Below are 19984 nucleotides of genomic sequence, written 5' to 3'. Positions count from 1 at the left end.
TACACAATGAGATTTTTGATAGATAAATATTCATTAGTAATGTGGATGTAATGACATTCTAGAACATTCTGGTAAATTCAGAAAATTACATAATTTTACTTTAATGCAACCTTTAAAACCAGGAAAAGACAAATCTTAATACACTTTATATTATATTGCACTTGCAATATAATGATATCCAAAATCTAAGACAACATCTAGTGTCATATCACAATATTGATATAATATTGATTTATTACCCGGCCCTACCGGAAAGTCCTAAAAAAGTCATTGAATTTGATGGTTAACGTGTGAGAACTCTTTTTTTTGTTATGATGACGGATAAGACGTTTAGGTCCTGTCGGCAATGTTTGCAATCATTGTTCCAGATCTTTCCACCAAATATGAGTCTCAGCCAAACACCTTATCTCACAACATTGAGATGACCGATCAGATATTGTATACACCTTCTAGCAGACGGCCAGACACAAACAGACAGACAAAGAAGTGTAGCTGAAAGTAATAAGTAATGCGGCGGGAGCTGTGTTTGTGTGGCGTACGTGTGTGATCGCGGCCAGCCGGATCAGCAGGAGTGTTATTGCCTGTGCTATCTCTGAGCAGATGGCCCAGTTGAGCCTTATCGCAGATGTTTAGGAGATTGAAGAGCTGCCGAGGCATTGAAAGAAAGAAGCCTAGAGTTCCCCACTTTATTTAACTGCCTTCAAGTGCACAGCTCACCACAAGCAGAGTTTATGTCGGTCTCTCATATGTTCAAGACAGGGCTCTGCATATGCATGTTTTTCAAGGTGTACTGCTCCTGAGCATTAATCTTTCCTAATTCTACAAAAGATACAAAAACACACATTTCTTAAAATGGATTGTTTTTCTTTGCATGATATGAGCTGTGCAAAGCACTAGACGTTACTGGCTGTGTGTGGTTTCATTGTCTATATAATAAGTTCCCTCCTACTGGATGTTTATACACCTATGATTTGTTGAGCTATTTTTAGTTCAGACCACTGTGTGTTTTGATTGGTTTTGTTGTGTAGACCAACTCAAGCCTTTAAATATTAGGTGCGGACCTAATTTGAACCTTTTGTATGATATTTCCCTCAGTAATTCCAGGATATTTTTATAGATTACAGTGTCTTAAACATTCTGTGGGTGGTTGTTGATTCTAGCTCTCCTAGCAAGACCCCACACTTACTTTGCAATTACTGTCGTATTGTCTTTCATAACCTGGTGTGAATTTTCCTGATCCTGCTACCTGACTTTCACTCTGCGGTTCTCGTAATTGTGCCAGAGTGAAAGTATACTTTGTGTGGGTGTATATGCACACACTCAGACAGTTTTCCTCTGCTGGTTTATAGTTACTCCACTCACGTGCCATAACAGTGGTTCCCAACCTTTTCGTACCCCTATAGCTCTAGCACATGAACTCACTTACCTCTTCATCAATTCCCAATGTAGGTTTAAAATGTATGACACTATTCACTATATAAAAGTAAATATTGGTCATGATTTTCACGTAGTTGGTCAATATTTAGTTTGGGTTAGGGTCTGATCAGCAGTCTTTCTACTGCTACTAAGCTAATTGTTTCAATCATTCATCCATTAGTTTTTGCTAACTGCTTCAACTGTTTTGCCACTAACATAACTTTTAGCTAGCTACTTCAACCACTTATTCATCAACATTCATTTTAGCTAACCATTTCAACCCTTTATCTATCAGTGTTCCTTTTAGCTAACCATTTCTATGTTTATCCGTTAACGTTACTTTAAGCTAACTGTTTTAACTGTTTATTCGCTGATGTTACTTGTAGCTAACCATTAACCCTTTTCTCTATTAACATTTCTTTTAGCTAACCATTTCCACCATTTATCCCTTAAAGTTACTTTTAGCTAACTGTTTCTACCATTTATTCCCTGATACTTCTTTTAGCTAACAGTTTAAACAGTGTATTCACTGATTATACTTTAAGCTAACCATTTACATCGTTTACGTGTTAATGTTACTTTTAGCAAACCATTTCATGTTGATATTGTAATTTTTAGCTTACTATTTCAACCACTTATCCAGTAGGCCTACTTTGAATTAACTTTGCCATTCATCCAGTACTCTTAACTAAGGATTTTAACCCTTTATACAGTACTTTTAACTAACTGTTTTACCCCTTTCTTCTTCACTTCAAGCTAGATATTTGAACTGTTTAGTCAGTACTTTTAGCAAACTACTTCAGCCATTTATCTATTACTTTTGTAATTTGTACTTGCTTGCTAGCTAGTTTTCACACACTCTTACATTACTGCAACATGTGGTCATCAGATGTTGACCTAATGTTGACATGTGGATATATAGTTTTTAATCAAATCACTTAAACTTATTAAATAAGTTCAGACACTACAATCTTTTAATGTACCCCCTGGCAGTTGCAGAAGTACCTCTGGGGTACAAGATCCCCTGGTTGGGAACCACTGTGCTGTGGCTTTCTTTTTCAGCCATTAAATAGTGACAGGATGCACAGTTTGCTGTCTATCAAAGGATGTTGAGTGAAAGTGGCAGTGGGCAGGTTTGTTTTGTGTGTCTGCGTATGTGTGTTTGTGGTCCAGCCGCTCTGTGTAATTTGCTGTGCTTGGCTGCACAGCCCTTGTGATCCTGAGAAAGACATATGAACCCCATTGGCAGAGGGCACCAAGTTTCCCTCAGTCTCAGACTGAACCCTGCACCCCCGTCATCTGGCCGCCTTCGACCTTGATCCTGTGGTGGGCGTGTGTGTGCCTGTGGGCAGAACCAAGTATGGGTGGCCAAGGTGCTCCGGGTCTGCCTCAGGAGCTGCTGAGTTTGAGCCAGGCAGAGTAACGGACCGCACCCTGCCATGAGAAAACACAGCGAGTCTGCCATCTCCTCAACTCTGCCCAGCAGATTTTGCATGCGTACCACCAGGAAGAAGGGAAAACACCTATTTCTATCCTAGCTGGGAAATGTAAGCATGAATAAAAAGCCATGCACGCTTGTTTGGGTTCAGGCTGTATTGGGAAAAGTAAGAGAAACAGCAGAGATACTAGATAGTGTGGAGAGGAGAAAGCAAATGACAGACAGCTGAGGACAGCTAACCCTGTTTTTATCCCACCAAGAATAAAAACTGGCCATACTCATTCTGTGGTGTTTCCTTATAGGGTCAACATTGTTTTTGCTTTATTTTACTTACTTAAGGTTAAGTCTTTTAAGTGATTTAAAGGCTGAAAAACAGCTTTACTCCATCATTATATACAGTATAATATGAATTCCCGTACAGGCCTGGCTATTGAGTTTGTTTTGAGGATTAGGGGGGCATATTGTACTCATTTTCATGTTCATACTTTTATTTAACATTTTTACATTCTTTAAAAAGCACTTTATTTTTCTCATGATGCACAAAGCAGTATGTTTGCAGAGGAACACAAGCACCGTTGAACGGTGATTCCATCCAAATTTTGGTGTCCTTACATCTTGATGAAAACTTAATCCCCACATCAACTACTTTCAATGCCTGTGGAAAATGAATTGCAGGGCTTCTACTGTGCTGTGTATGTCACACCACTGAGGAAAAAGAGACAGAATAAAACTTTGCACTTGATTGAAATTGCAGCCACGTGCTTGCCGTACTTAAGTGAGAACCAATTTGGGACTAAAATAGTGAAGATTTAATATTTGAAGTCTTCTCCTTCCACTTAAAAGACGAGAAGCAATTCTCCCTCTGAGCCATGTGGGTCTGTGAGACAGCACCACAGTTTGGCTGCTTTCATCTAATAATTTATCAAACTGATTTTATCAAGACTACCCTTAAGGTCAAAGATAACTGTCAATTTTGGTAGTTATTTATAGGAGATGCAGGGATTTAGCCATATCTTAGGATTCTGTGAGCTGACATGTCCCCTGGCCCACTTCAGATGTTGTGTCTCTGTTTCTTCCGCTGCCTAATTCTGTGTTTTCTCCCCCGGTGTAGAAGGTTTCTCATCCCGAAACTCACAGTACATCAATCAGGTAGATTACTTTCACCTGAACAACTTGTACTCCGTGTTCCCATCAAGACGGAGATAACATAACCGAGTCTGTCTTGTACGCTGTCTTCTACTCTGTCATTTGATATTCGCTGCAGAACACACTTTCTATTTGGGAAAGAGTTTGCATGCATTTATTCAGTCAGATGATAAAGCACCCCCCAAAGGTGGCACTTTACATCCTCCAGTCCCAGTCCTTCAAAGAGCCCCTAGTGTTGGCTTTCATTTGAAATGGTAAACTAGTCAAGATACATGTAGGGAGAAAGAGACTCGCGCATCACCCCCTGTACAGCTCCTTTCATTTCCCACCCTCTCCCACATTTTACCATTCTCTCTACACTGCAAAGGAATAAAGTTAAGAAACATTTTCCTGTCATTTTTTGGAATAAATTACTTTGTTGTAGTTTTTTCCAAGTTTTTACTGTAAATGTTCACAATCCTGCTGTCATATACTTTTACTTGACACACCTCTTGCATTAACAAACCTCTTTAAAGCTTCCAGCTGGCAACCAGCTTCTTTTTATGCCTCAGCTCTGGTGATAGCCTTGTCTGGAACCATTATGTTTTCAGATTGTTTGTCCGTCCATTTCTGGTGAACACAATACCTCTGGAGTGAATTTATTGAAATTTGGCAATTAGACTCACAGCGGAACTGATTTTAGCCATGACTCAAGAACTCATACGCTAATTATGACAACATTTCACACAGATGATAAATTGATGAAGTGGTGACATGTTTATATCCAAAAGTTCACTGTGACAGCATCATGTCCTGCAAAAAACACTTTTGTGGCCATTATTCAATGCCATAACTCAGGGAGGGGAACAGAAGTGGAAACAATTGGTTGTTTTTTTTTGTTATAAGCTTTCCCATTTGGGTGTGCCAGAGAGACGAATATTAGAATGAAAAAGGTAATTAGCCTCCTTTAGTTAAAAAAAAAAAAAAAAAAAAAAAAAAAGTTTTATTCGTTCAACACATGAATTGTTATTGCAAGGGGTAGATGTACTTTCCTCATCTTTCTTAGGTTTAGTAGAAATATATATGGAGTCCTCACTGAATGGCCAATGAGAGCTCCTTGTCCGTCTGTGTTGGTGTGTTTAATTTTTAGTGTGTATCTTCCCCTCCTCTCCTCACTTCCTGCGGAACTCCCTTTCCCCTTCTTCTTTCCGCCGGGTCATTCGTCCCTCTTGCCAGGACACACAGACACTCAAGGCCAGGTCTGGTTTTGGTCCTCCTCTCCCTCTCCCTCACATGTACGTGAGGATGTTTACAGGAAACCGGCAGTGTGTTTTGCCTCATTAAACACACTTCATAAATTAACTCACTCAGGGATTGGGCTGACCTTGCACAATCCTGTTAGACTGAATGTGTAACATGTAGACCTGTTGGAAAGTGCACACACACACACACACAATCTGAATAATCTGTATCCGAGTTTCGGATACTTTTCATTGCATTACTGTAGTTTGCGGATGTGACTTGTTGAACAGATGCTGAGAAAAACCAAGAAGTGGTGTCAAATATTTGTGGGCTTTTATCAGTTGTATGAGGTGTCTCAGCTGTGTGATAGCTACGTAGAAATGCTAGGCTATAGGCAACCAGATTTTAACATGTACCTGTTTTGATGTGATGCCGCAACCTCTACCTCTAAAAAGTTACCAGCATACGGAAGTGACTTAAACCTACTTTCTTTCTAATGGCGACTCCAATGGTTGTGTAGAAGTCAAGACCCTACTTCTTTCTTAATTTTATTTAGCAAAATATACATCATAATGAATTTATGGGCTCAATTGCTAGTTTCAATATAGAAATCTATCAGAAAATTACCCTAATTCTCACTTCAGTTATCACCTCATCAAACATTTTCCTTATGAATTAAGACAAGATACAGGATATATTCATTGTTCTTTGTTTATTGGTTGCCCAAAAATGTTTTTTATGTTTTGTTGTATTAAAAGACTCTCAAAAGGGTTGGCTTTTCATTTTTTTCTGGTAAATACATTTCTGGTTTAAGTCTATTTTCTGCAAACCAGTATTAGCATCCCAATTGATATCACAGTTAGCATGAATTATAGATAAACCTTTTTTTATTCATACTCCTCAGAAAATGCAAAAGTACATTGTAAAAAATCAGAAGCAATTGTCCTTTACAGAAAGAACAGAACGAATCTGGTTACTTTTTATAAGAGAGATGCATATCTCAAGCTGTGGTTAAATATAGTGCAAAAACTTGATACTTCTAGAGAACGGTAAGAAAATGTGGTTTCTTTTGTTTGGATGAACTGACCCTTGAAAGACATTTTGCCACCCTCCCAGGAGACTTCATTAATCATATGTATGTACTATGACTCACTTCTGATTCATGTGATGAATACTGTTTTTGCGGTACGTACTTGCCCATGTAAGTGAGTGAAGTCAGAGTAAAGAAAGACACAGTGAGTGTGTACACATACATGTTGGATCAAATGTTGAGCGGGGCCACAGGATGGGTAGTAAATTTAAGAAATCCTGAGTCAGAACGGTTAGAGCCATACTTTTCTGCCGAATCATGCACTTCCAGGAACACTATCCCCCTCTTCACCCCCACACTCATTAATGACTTGGACACGGTCAGGGGTATTTCATCACTCTAATCACCATACGTGTTCATTCTTTCTGCTGGTACACACATCTTTCTTTAACCTACAGTATTTAGTTAACTGCTTTTTAATGGTACGGCACTTATTACACATGTAGTGGAATTTAGTTTGGGCACAAACGCCCACTCACTCACCAAACACTCAGCCTGTCCAAGCAAACCAGAGAGGACAATCACTGAGTACACAAGTCAGGAGCAAGACTGCCCCCTACAGTCTGTCTGTGAGCAGCCTTTTCATCACACAGAGTCACTCTGCACTTTAACGCTTGCAGATGGCCAACGACACGCGCCCCACATTCCCTCCTCCTCTCTTCCATAGTAGAGTAGTTACTCAACAAGGTTCCTGGCTGGTTATGGAGCCTGTCTCACACCCTGCCAGTATAAACCTCACCCCTCACCCCTCGGCCCAGCTCGAACCTCCGCCTTCGTCTGACCAAATGGCCCAGAGAAAGCGTCAGGGGAGTGGGCCCGCAGGAGGGGGAGGGGGGGGGGTTGTTGGGCAGAAAGCCAAATTAGAACCATATTTCATGCACACTCTACAGAGGCCCTCCATCTTCCAAGAACACACACGGATGCGCTGGGTTGCAAACATTTACAGATGCATGAGTACACGCACTCAAACACACACACATGGCTGCTCACATATGGCCTGGTCAAGTCACACGATTGGTATTTCAGTCATGACAAGTATGTGGGACTTCACGATTTGCGTAATCTTAACAGTTCTAATACTTCATCAAGTGCATGGGAGGTGTTTTTCTGAAGGATTAAGAGTTTTCCAGAAATGGCACCATGTCATAGCTCTGGACCAATAGCTGGAATCCACTACTTTGTATCCATGTCTTAATCACAACTTAAGCAAACCAAGAGATTGTTATTAAATGCCTCATTTTTTTTTCTGGTTTCTTGTTTTTTGTTTTTTGTTGTTGTACTGTACAACATTAGACTCTTGTCCTGGGCTGAGTCGTGTTTGCTGGTCTTTGTGTCTGGTTCTAGTGTGAAGATGGCGGGTGTCCCAGTGTGAGCCCCTCTCCTCCCCATCTAGCCCCAGCCCAAGGTCTGGAACAGATTACATCTGATATTAAACACATGGCAGTTAGAAAGGAGAAAAGGCAAGAGAAGAAAAAAGTCCAAAAAAAGAAAGAAAAGAAAAACAGAGTAGATTTGTCAACGATCTCCCTTCTACCCCCCTCTCTTTGGCCTTTTTCTCTCTTTGTCTCTTTCTCTCTTGAGTTTCTTGTCACTCCTGAGAGTACGGAGGAGATCATGTCCACTTGTCAGTCTTGCTGTCACAGGCACAGACAGAGATGTTAAGCTTTTGATGCCCTTTTATCCAGACAATAAAGCGTCACTGCCTTTTAACAGGGGCAACAAAACAATGGTGGAGCTTTTATTCCGTCACAGGCCCCATTTCATAAGAAAAAGTGTCACTATCTAGGAAGCTAATGATGATGAAGCTCCTCAGCGACACTCTTTCTTTCTCTCATGGAAAGCTGTTTCCACTGGCAGATGGTTGCAGTCTTACACACATGCCTTGTCCTCAGTCTCCCATTAGAGATGTGGATCAGTGTGTTTCATAACCTAGCGGATAATGAGACGAGGGACCAAGATGGTATCGAGAGGAGCCTCGGTCTCCAGGCTCTGCTGTGTGGACAGCACTGATCAGTGCTGAGGAATGTCGGCACACAGACATTTTAAGGTGGATTGAGAACATTCCTGATGTTCCCTTTGCTAATTTCTGCTTTTTCCTGTGAGGGGTCCCACAGGGGAGTCACCACTCCCTGACCAGCAGGCGCAATATCACCGAGATGAGCGCTCAATCACGTCTGTGTTGTCCCTTTTGTGTTTATACTCAGAACTCTGCAACAACACTGCTCATGTCTACTTCAGTGTTATTTTTCCTCCTCATGACTAAATATCCTGTTTGGTTGTTTTTTTACACCAGGTCACCTGCAGCACAGTCGCTATGGGAGGCCATGCTCACCAATAAACACAAAGAGGGGGTGATGGAAGTCCGTCGGCATCTAGTGGAAACAGCCAGCAAGGAGAATCTGCCAATCAAGATGAGCATGGGTAAGAAGAGAGAAGAAGAAAGCACATATCTAGTTTCTAATTAAATAAAACACATAATACAGAAAATATAAATATATAAAGAGAAAGCATCACGAGTTTAAATGAATATTCTCAGAGAGAAGTGTGTGTTTTGGAGCAGAACCATAGCGCCCCCTACTGAGATCCAACTTGCCGTGTATTTGCCCATGTGGCCACAGAGGAAATCTGAACCACATGTTGGCTCTGTGACACACACACACACACACACACACACACACACACATGCTCCCTCGCACACACGCTGCTTTTGAAAACTTTTGTTGCTTGCTAATGAAGCAAAGGGGGCTGAAGCGAGGGGTAAAAATATGTGTAGGCACGCAAAATATAAAGTCATTACATGCACAAGTATACAGTAACCTCATGCATGTTCACCCTTTATGCTGCCCTCTGACTCACATAGGTAATGGATGTACTACAAACACACACACACACACACACACACACACACACACACACACACACATACACACACACGTAGGGCTAATATGCAGGTTAGCATCTGGCAGAGAGGGAGGGGGGCCAATGGGAGGGGCTGTGTGGTCCCTCAGCGTCTATAATCTGTGAGGTAAAGAAGGTCTCGTCTCTCGTAACAAGCAGGTTGTAATATGTTGGAGGTCACACACACATATGCACACACACTCCACACACTCTGCCAAGCATCTGCATACACATGGTGGTTTCCTTTCACACATTTGTGCTAAACAGCAGTCCGTCTAAATCTGGATGGCTGCTACAGTGCAGATTTATTTAGACGAATACACAACAAGATGACAATGCCAATAACTGTTAATGACCAGCTTCTCCTGGATGATATTAAGATGTTTTAAAGAAATTCTTTAAGAAAAAGAAGTTTATAACCTGAAGTTTCTGCACGCATGAGGGTCAGAAAGGCTGAGATGTAGTGAGCAAAGATGGATGATTTAATAATAGTTTTGACCTAACCAAATCTAACTGATATATCTCTTGTTAACACAATAACAACAAAGAACAGTTCTGATTCTCGTCATTTGTTACAATAATTAAAATCTCGACTTATCAAGCACGGTAAAAGTTTTACAAAACATTTTAGCCAACATGATGCCATAAAAGTTGTTGTTTTTTTTTACAGTGCATTAACCAAAAAATATAAAAAAACATTTTGTTGTAATTTCTTGTGCTTCTGTTGTCTCGTCTGCACACACATGCAACTAGAATTTCATTGCTTTTTAACAAGGGTGTACTTTCATTGCTATAATATCATAATATCATTATATCTGTGTCATTGAAATGTCTTAAAATGACAATATCGCAGCTATTTCTGCAACAATATTTTGTCCAATAATTGTGGTTATTGTGACAGGACTAACAATAACAAAGAGATCAGGACTGACAGTGTGAACTAGAAAGTATGAAGAAGGTGCAGCATTAAAGCTGCATGCTGACTGACAGTCTGTTGACTTAATGTCTTTCCTGAGAAAGAATAAGAGACAAGCGGGGAGAGAAGGGGGCACTGTCCAACTCTTCACACACTGAACCTTTATACCCCTACTGGCACAAGACCAGACTCCATGAAGCCCCCCTGAGCTCCCAGCGCACCCCCCACACGGTTCCCATCCTGCCCACCAGCACCACTGGCGGAGTTCTCAATCCATCATGCTCCGCTCATATGAGAGCGAGCTAAACCCAAGAACACAAAACGCTTAGCATTAATACCTATCTGCTCTCTCAGTGCCCACTCACGCTCTAGAAGAGTAGAGTTTTCCACTTGCATCCGAACACGTTCTCACTGTGGCGGGTTTATGCAGATCAGTGGAGAAAATACTGTATCAGGATACTACAGGCCTGCACTCACACACACACTGGACTCAACTTGGCTTCTTTTCATCTCAACAGGATAAGATCATCCATAGAGAGACAGAGAAAATAATCCATTTCTCAGAGCCTGAGTATGACCCGTCAGGTTTCTCATAGCACAATAGGATGATGAAATTCCCTCGCTGAGTGTGTGTATGTGTGTGTGTGGATATGTATGTGCAGAGTCCAGTGTTTATCTTGGGTGTTTTTGCTCTTAGCAGGGAATTAGTTAGACGGTTTTGGTTTCATCGGACGTTAAAGAGGGTTTATCTGTTCATCTGTGTGTGTGTTGTGTGTGTATGTATGCATATGTGTGCGTCACGAGGTTATACGGTTTGTGTATATACTGTGTGCACCGATACCGCAGTATAAATGAGATGTGTTGACAGGGCCTTTCTTCCTGTGGTGCAGTATGCTCCTTTAACAGCAGACATGAGTGAGACTCAAGCAGACAATTGATTGCATTCATCATTTCAAGCAGTGAGATCTGGGAGAGTGTAACATCACAATAGTATTCATATTTTACAGCATCATCTCCTCTTTTTTTAATCTTAATTTAAATGACGATCACAATGGGTTTTGTTAAATACTACAAAGGCTTTGCACTTCATCTTTTTCCACTTTGTTAATTAATATAATTCTGCAATTATAGGGACAGAAACAGCATATTTACAGGCAAGTTTAACTCAATTTTGTACAGCCAAATCAACGCCAATAGATTGCAATGTATATACATTTATTTCAGTGGAAACTATTTTTACACTAATCATTAAAACCTATAATGACAGTTTTGTCAATTGTTTTCTAGTTGAGTCATAAATCATGTCACAGCTTTCATACACATTCAGGGCTCGACAGTAACAGTTGCCAGGTTTCCATTGACAACCTTTTCTTGGACTTTTGTGAAGTCTTGAGAGGTGAAGTATCTTGGCATGTTTGAGGTGGATGGAAAATTATACAATATAGCATGTACAACTTACACTTCAATAAGTGACTAAAATGGCAGCCATATTTTTAGTTTCAGCAACCAAAAGCTGATGCCTAGCAGCCAGCCTGGCAACCACTTTTAAAAGTTAGTGTTGATCCCTGGTATAGTATTGACCAATTCTATGTGAGCAGGCTTTGGTTGCATTTAGGTGAACAATTTTGCTAAGAGCAAAAGAGGCAGAACACATTGGCTGAAATGCAGTTTTGGAACTCAGTTACTATCATCTGACATCAATTTAGCTTTTTGTTAGCATTCCTTAAAGTCTGTGTTCATATGCAAATGCTTGTAGAGACTAGCCAGGCAGTCGTAGACTTTTTTTTTATCGGACTGTAAACAATGACCAGCATACAGAAGAGTAAGGCTGAATCCCATTACCACCCCTAACCCTCTGAGTCTTTCCCTTGCCCCTCAGTCCAGAGTTGATGGTGGTAGGTTTAAGAACGTTCCCCCATGAGACACACCTCCATCATCATTACTTGACGCTCAAGGACTGTTACCCCAACAGAGGCGGTAATTTTAGTCGCATCAACACAATCCAAATGTGGCGATGTCTGTTGCCTGGGCCATTTTTATATTTTTACGTCTGTCTGCTACTAACAGAAGACACCGGAGGCGATTTCACTTAAAATCTTAACTTGTCATGTCAAGGGTTATCAGATATCTTATCTCAGCAAATAGCGATAGCAGCTAGCTAGCCACCTACGCGAAAGGAGAATATTTGTATCGGCTACGACTAACTAGGGATTCAAAACAATTAAAACCACTTATACATGGTATCATGACAAGACTGCCGTGATCAAAATGCTGAAAATACTTACATTTGTGTGTCTCCTTGGCTCGAGTCATCGCTGCCTAAAAGTTTGCCGGCTGGCTTTAAACCTCGGTGACAGGTTACACAGGTAATGCTGGGAAATTTCTCAAAGCCCTCCCTTTCAAGTGTGGTCCTTCGGGAGCTTCATTTCAAGGGTTACGTAGCCCAATGCCTTGGCCCTAGCCCTTAACCCAAATGAGAATTTAGACAGCCTTACTCCTCACATGAACGCGCAAAAACAAGGTGGAGGGGGAAGGGCTAGGGGTAAAGGGAACCCCTGAAAAATTGGCTTTTCCCCCCAGAGGCTAAATCGTTCAATCAGTAATTAGTAGCCAATGGTTTCTGTGATTGCTGAACTCAAGTCTTTCTTATTGTTTTTCAAGCATATAAACAAAACAAAATCAGTATTAATCCAGAAACAAGTCTTTAATCAGATCAGATTTGATTAGTCCAGTAACTGTAGACAAGTACTGTTTTCAATAGTGTCACCACCACATGCCTCAGATGATGGAAAAGGTGAACACATTTTTCATCCCCAAATCACTCACATACATTTTTAAACTTAAGAGATAAAAATGTTTCTCCAACACAGACACCAAAGAGTATTCTGCTCCTGCTGTACTGTGCTTTCCACTCCTGTACAGCAGAGTCTCAAAGGGGCCCCAACATGCATCCACAAATAAAAGCACCAAGACTTTCCTCATCTTAGAGTGCATAAATAAAAGTCTCTCAGCCTTCCTGTGTCCCCCATCCATGTAGAATTACTTATGAGGCTGTCCAGCTGCTGAGAGCAGCCACCACTCAGCTCCAAGCTGACATCAGACATCACTTAGCCTCTGAGTAACCCTGTGCACCTAGAATGCAAGTCATCTTCCAGTAACATGGCTAAATCACTGTTGGCCCCTGCCCCTTTTTGCATTGTTCAGGACTTTGATCATGACCGAGCCTCAATTGCCACTTCTGCACATCAGGCTAAAATGGGCAACGGCTTAAACTGTTTATAGCATGGGGCTGAAAATGCGATTTTTGTTTTATGGCTGCTCTTGGAATAGTGCACACAGAAGAACATTAACATGGCCAAAAGGTTTGGGTTTCTTCTGCCAGCTTAGGTGATTTCCAAAGTCCAACACAGTCTTGTATTTACATAAAGGCCTGTGGTGAACAAAAAAGACAGGCTCACAATTGAATTAACTCCATATTTCATGTGCACATTATCTGGTCGACTGAACTCTATATTGGAAATATGTAAAATAAATCAAACTTGGCCACCACTTTCAATGTACCATTAAGAATACTCAAAAGTATAATAATAAAAAATAAGTTATATTTCAGTTCAGTGCATTGGAATTGACTGAAAAACACAATAGGCATACAGTTGCCATATTTCCATGCATGCATTTTTATGCATTTGTATTAATATCGCTTTAGAAAAGCTGAAAGGAAACAACAGAATTCAATAACAATTCTTCAGATGTGCAAAACACTTTTTTACCTCACTTGAGGTGTTTTTTCCCCTTGTCAAAAAAGAGTTGATGTCAGTTAATGCCAACAGTTAATTAACAATCATGACTAATCGGCTTTCTGTCTGCATCTTCCTGGACAACATATTAATTTGTCTTTGTCTTCGGACAGCATAATACATGGCCAACACTAGTTGATATGAAAGAACAATCAACACTTGTATTTGTACTTGTGTATTTTAAACAAATCTTGTTTTAATGCAACAATGTACTATAGAACTGGATACCGCACAGCTGCTCAGCCTTGTAGCCAATTTTCCCCATCTTTCTATCTTTCCCCATCTATCTTTCCCCATTTGTCGCCATCTTGTGTTGCCATCTTGTTTCCGAAAAACTGGGAGCAGACCTTATTTGGACTGTGACGACACCGACTACATCCCTCTCTACACCGGCAACCAGACTGAGTGAAGCCGCTGCTAACTGCATTAACTGTAGCATTAACTGGGATGTTAGTTTTGGCTAGCAATAAAAAACAAAATGTACGTTACTTACCTAAAAAAAAAAGAACGGCGACTCATTGGGGTGTTTATAAGTCCAACCAAACGCTGAACAAGACATTGTTCTGGAACTGGAACTGCAGATAAGGTCCTTTAAGACTCTTGTGACACCTTGTAAAACTTTCCTTGATCAGAATAATTAAATTAGAAATCTGTAACATCATTGTGAACGTCAATGTGAAGCTGAACTTACAGGCTGGGTCAGCGGGAGAAACATTACTGGGAATATTTAGTGGAAATGCCTTAACTGATTTCTTTTCTGTGATATTTCAAAGGTCAAAAAACTGATTGACAAATAATTGTAAATGCCAGCGTATAATTTGCCCAATGAAAACCACTAAACAAATGATGAAGCCAACATGGTAAAATCACTTCACAGTCCAGTGTCTTCTTACATGTACAGACTTATTTATTAGAGGCTGAAAATTAGATTTCTTTCCAGTACAGCCATTCTTGCAGAAACAGCCCAGTTTGAAACCCCAGCTCAGCTGACAGATCATCTCCCTGAGATTCATTTTGCATCTGGCAACAAGATGCCTGAGGACTCAAAGAGCTGTTTTGAGGGAAGTTTAGTGACATAGATAAGAGCTGAGGATCAGCCAGGGCTGTTTGATTGTATAATGGAGAACAGGCTTTTGTGTGGCTCTCTTTTTCTCCTTCGATGTCTAACATTTTCTCGCTCAGTCTCGTAAGATCTGCTGTAAAGTCTGATTATATTTGGCCTACAGTGTGCCATTCTTCGGTTGCCTATTCTCGGGTGAAATTATGCTTGGCCCTGGCTTTGGACGTATTTCCTGGTTCTGTACTGAATTATGGTTGGCACATCAAGCTTAGCAAACCTTGGTTAAACTGCCAGGGTTTTATGGCTGGATATGTTCACAATAGAGCTTTTCAGGATTTTGAATGGCTCTGGACTGAAGCTCATTCTTCAAAAACACTTTATTTTCAGCAAGAAAGTTAATTCCCCCTATTGTAGACACTTGTTCTATATTGCCCATAAAGCAAAGTGCCACACTGACTCTTTCACTTTAGCTCGGAAAGTACGTTTCCCAACAGGCGTGCTTGCAGAAATCTATTTCGCTGTCAGGTTTACTTATCAGCTGCTCTGAAAATGAGTTTTTTCTTACTAGCTTCCCTGGATGATTCTCTCCAAGTTTAATTCCGAAAATACTTCACATCCACACAATTTAATTTTAAAAAACTCCATCTAGTATTCTGCAGAATTCTGCTCCTTTTTTTCATCCTGCCTGTCTGTTTCTCTTCTAGTCATGTGTTTGGCCCCGCTAAAGAAAACATTGGCCATGTAGTCCAACAGGAAATACTCCCACATCTGGTGCTGGTTCAGAACATCAACATGAAGAAGTAGGCTTTATGGGGAGTTAATGTGTGCCCCCTCTCTCTATCCCAGCCCCTCGTTCCTCCAGGCCACCCCTGCACACCCCCTCTTCTAGCCCTTACACCCTTTACTTTGCTCTTCCTGTGTCTCTGTGAATCTTCGTGGGAGGGGGGGCGGCGTAGAGGCAGTGGCTCTATAAATGTTCAGAGAGATTTACACTTATTAGTCACACACAAGTCGGGCTCTTATCTGCGTTCCTGCACCTCTGCTATATGTAGACATGCTCTGTGGTGTTAAGTCACATACTGTGACTCATGTAAACACCTCACTGAAAGCTCTGACAGCAGCTCTGCACCTGAAGCTCACACTATAGACAATAGGGCTGGGCGATATATCCATATAAAAAAATATGTCTTTATATTTTTAAATGTGATATGGAATTAGACCATATCACATATATCACTATAGTTCAAATTGTGTTCAAATTGTCATATTTTGTTATTTTGTAATGTTCGTTATTCTTTTCGGAAAAAGATTGGCCTATTTAATTTCATGAGCTATTTTTATTTAAGATATTTTTTTACATTTAAATGTGCACTTTATGGAGTTTTAATTTGAAAAAAATGACTCCTGTTGTTGTACAGAATTTATGTTCACTTAAATAAACAGTTTCAATAAAACTACTTGTGACATGTCATGTTTGGCTTTGACTTTGACTGATCATTTGCTCTCACTTTGTGCTAAAAATATCAGGATATACATGGCATATTGATATACAGCCTAAATATATCGTGATATTTCGCCTTTTGGTCCATATCGCCCAGCCCTAATAGACCATATTGCTTCCTGTTTGGCACCGCCACACACTCCTGCTCTCGCTTTTTCCCAGCCTGTGGAGTTTTTGCTCATTAAGATAATATTATGGTCTGTCCTGGTATCAGTCATTCCCCTCTGCCCTAAGCTGAGTGTATGATAGTTATTAAAAAGACTGTTATGCTTGGGAAAAGGTTGTCTATTTATTCTGTTTCCACGCTTTGCTCTTCCCGTCAGGAGGAATTACTTTGTGTGTGTGTGTCCCTCTCAACTTTGTACATTAGTCTGTAACAGATGGCACACAAAAAAGACCATTAGGCCTACAGTCAGAGTACAGTTGTGGATTATATATATTACTATGTACTTTGACCGATAATGATTGATGATTTTATGATGGCTCCCCGGATAATAACAGTTTCTTTTCCCCTCCTCTCAGGCCGTGTGACCCCTGAGCAGCTGTGCTCCTATATGCAGCTGTTCCGGAGCAATTGGGGGGCGCTAGAGAGTCACTGCGGGGTGCTCCAGCTGGGCCTGGCCACGGCCCAGACGCTCCGCCACCCCAGCTTGCCCCGCTGGGACTCCTGCCTGGCCTTCGAGAGGCTGCTGCTGCAGGTCCGTGCTCATCTTACACAAACCTATTATCCATATGTGTTACAGGCGATGAGAAGGGAAAAGTCTCAGATTAGGATATCCACATCAGATGCAAGCAATTTGTTTAACCCTTTATCAGGCGAAGAACTATATTTGGTAACTTCAGTGGATATGGGGATATATGGGGTCGAGAAAAAAGTAGCAAATTTACTAGATTACTAGACTTCTCTCTCATAAATCTGTGACTTTTTTCCACGCAGATCTGCTACTTGAAATCTCTTAAATCTGCGACTTTTTTCCTTGTAGATCTGCCACTTTAATCTAGTAAATTTGCAACTTTTTTCTCAAAATATTTTTATTTTTTATTTTGGATATCCGCTGAAGTTACCAAATACGGTTCTTCGCCTGATAAAGAGTTAATATTAATGAATGGGGATTAAATAACTTAAAGAATGCACCAGAGTTATTATCATTGACTGCTAAGTTAAAACCAGGTGTTATTAAGCATTTTAGTTAACTGTAATAAAAAGGAGAACTTAACTGTAGAGAAAACTGACTGAAACGATGTTCTGTAAAGTAACTACAACCCCGATTCCAAAGAAGTTTGGATGCTGTGATAAATGTGAATAAAAACAGAATCCATCAAATTAGAATCAGTGTACAGATTTACACATAATAAAAGTTTGAACATTAAATATATTGACACTGTACTGTACTTAGTTGAATGTAGTTTGCAAATAATTTGCAAATCATTGCTTTCTGTTTTCTATGCATTTTTCACAGCATCCCAACTTTGGAATCATATCATGATGAAATCATTCAAACAAACATAAACTGGACCCCAACTGGCAAACTTCCTGTCACAAACAACTTTTAAGCTCCATTACCCATAATGCAATGGTGCATACAGCTCAGGACAGTGTTCTCTCTACATAATGTTGATGGAGAATAATTTGTCAAGGTCCACGTGGAAACCAAATGTTGGTTAAAAAATGTGAGTAGTGATTTCCAAAAGTAGTGTGCAGGATTTTCTTCATTTCTTCATTGAGTTTTATTGTTCAACACCTGAGAGAATAAACAGTGTAGTTTAGTCAGTGTATAGCTAGAAATATTTATTTGTTATTTCGCTACAGTTTTACTTGATACTTTGGTGTTAATTTTGCACTAAAGTTCTTGATTTAATGAGAAAATACTAACTGAAAGAAGAACAGAATAAAAAAAAATTAACAAAATATAAACTGAAAAAAATAGCTTGGGGCTGAATGAATAATTCTGGAATGAACACACACAAGTTTTTAAATTCTATCCTGCACTATGTTATACTGACAGAATTAAGTAGAAAAACAGCACATTGACTAGCAATTTGTAATTAACTCTGTAATTATTCTTTCACATCTTTCCCTTCGGGTAAATATTTTATTACCGATACTCAGCAGGTAAGTGGGTGCTTGCGGTTGGCTAGATGGCGGCCAGAATGTTGTGTTAAACTGACAGAGACGGGAAAAAACGCAGATTCCTCTCCTTCATAAACAAGGTCAGTCGTGTTTGTAGGGAAAACATTTGGATCCAGTAAACACAGCAAAAAGGCCAGATTTTCCATCATGTTGTTTAGAGGCTTTTTAGCTGTACACGTGTGTTTGTCAGTGGCGAGGTCAGAGGGCAGGTCTGAAACAGTCATCACATCAGCTCCTTAGCAGTGATCAGCTCATATCTGAGGACATTTCTTCCACACAGAGCTGAACAGCTCCATACTCTAACATCACTAAAGCCATTTCCTCCTTCTCTTACCTTGCTATTTTCATTGAGTTGCTTTATATTCTTGAAGCTGTAAAGCAAGCAGTGGGACAGCAGAGTATTTAGGAACTTATTAAACTAAATCACGGAAAAATAAAACAAGCTTGCAGCAGTGCCCCATGCCAAATTGGAATTTGAAAACAACCTCATAAACCTTGGTCCTCAGCTGGGGCCATCGCTGGTTTATTAAATAAAGGAAGAAGACTTTAGGGCTTAAAGTCCCAGTATCCATTTACTCCATGACTCCGCTTTGATCCGCTTCCCCATGGTCATCTGCTATACCTGGATAATTCAAAGTACAACTTTCTCACCACTCGTTTGAAGTTTCAGTCTACCAGTGACTGGCTCCTCAGGTGGAACTGGGTCTCGTTAAACTGACTATGACTATGTTAATAACAGACTGTTGTTGTATTTAGCATCAGGATAGTATGTATATACAGTCATGGAAAAAATTATTAGACCACCCTTGTTTTCTTCACTTTATTGTTCATTTTAATGCCTGGTACAACTAAAGGTACATTTGTTTGGACAAAAACAAAAATAGCTCATAAGAGTTTAATCTAAAACCGGATATCTAGCCATTTTCTATGGTTTTCTTGATAATGATTTTGGTTATTATCAGTCAGTGTTTATAAATTAAACTCTTAGGAGCTATTTTTGTTGTTATCATTATATTTGTCCAAAACATATGTACCTTTAGTTGTACCAAGCATTAAAATGAACAAGAAATTGAAGAAAACAAAGGGTGGTCTAATACATTTTTCCATGACTGTATATTGGCGTGGGTTCATAATGACATTCTTCAAGAATCAAATCTCACAATCAAGCCTTGAGCGTGATGTGAGGGTTGGTGTTTGCAATCAAAATGGCCCTGAGTTTTATTGAGGTATTAAGGGAAATGAGTTGTGTGTTCTCTTTGCCCCCTCTGTTTATTTAATTTCCATGTGAGGTTTTTGCTTTGGCTCAGCGCGGACAGAGAGAAAGTTAATTACATTACAAAATGGCGGGATTGAAATGCCTTTCAGCTCTG

The 19984-nt window shown here is 40.1% G+C and overlaps 1 protein-coding gene across 1 annotated transcript in view; it reads left to right on the top strand.

The window, feature by feature from the left end:
* The window catches only part of scfd2 (sec1 family domain containing 2), a 125352-nt gene that overhangs the window by 4508 nt on the left and 100860 nt on the right, over positions 1-19984 (top strand). Inside the window, exons 3-4 of the mRNA XM_059342135.1 lie at positions 8605-8732; positions 17006-17181. Coding sequence (XP_059198118.1) covers positions 8605-8732; positions 17006-17181 — 304 coding nt within the window. The remainder of the gene's footprint in view (positions 1-8604; positions 8733-17005; positions 17182-19984) is intronic.

Source organism: Centropristis striata, chromosome 9, assembly GCF_030273125.1.
Source record: "Centropristis striata isolate RG_2023a ecotype Rhode Island chromosome 9, C.striata_1.0, whole genome shotgun sequence".
Classification (NCBI taxonomy): domain Eukaryota; kingdom Metazoa; phylum Chordata; class Actinopteri; order Perciformes; family Serranidae; genus Centropristis; species Centropristis striata.
This window is presented reverse-complemented; position numbering and strand designations above follow the sequence as displayed.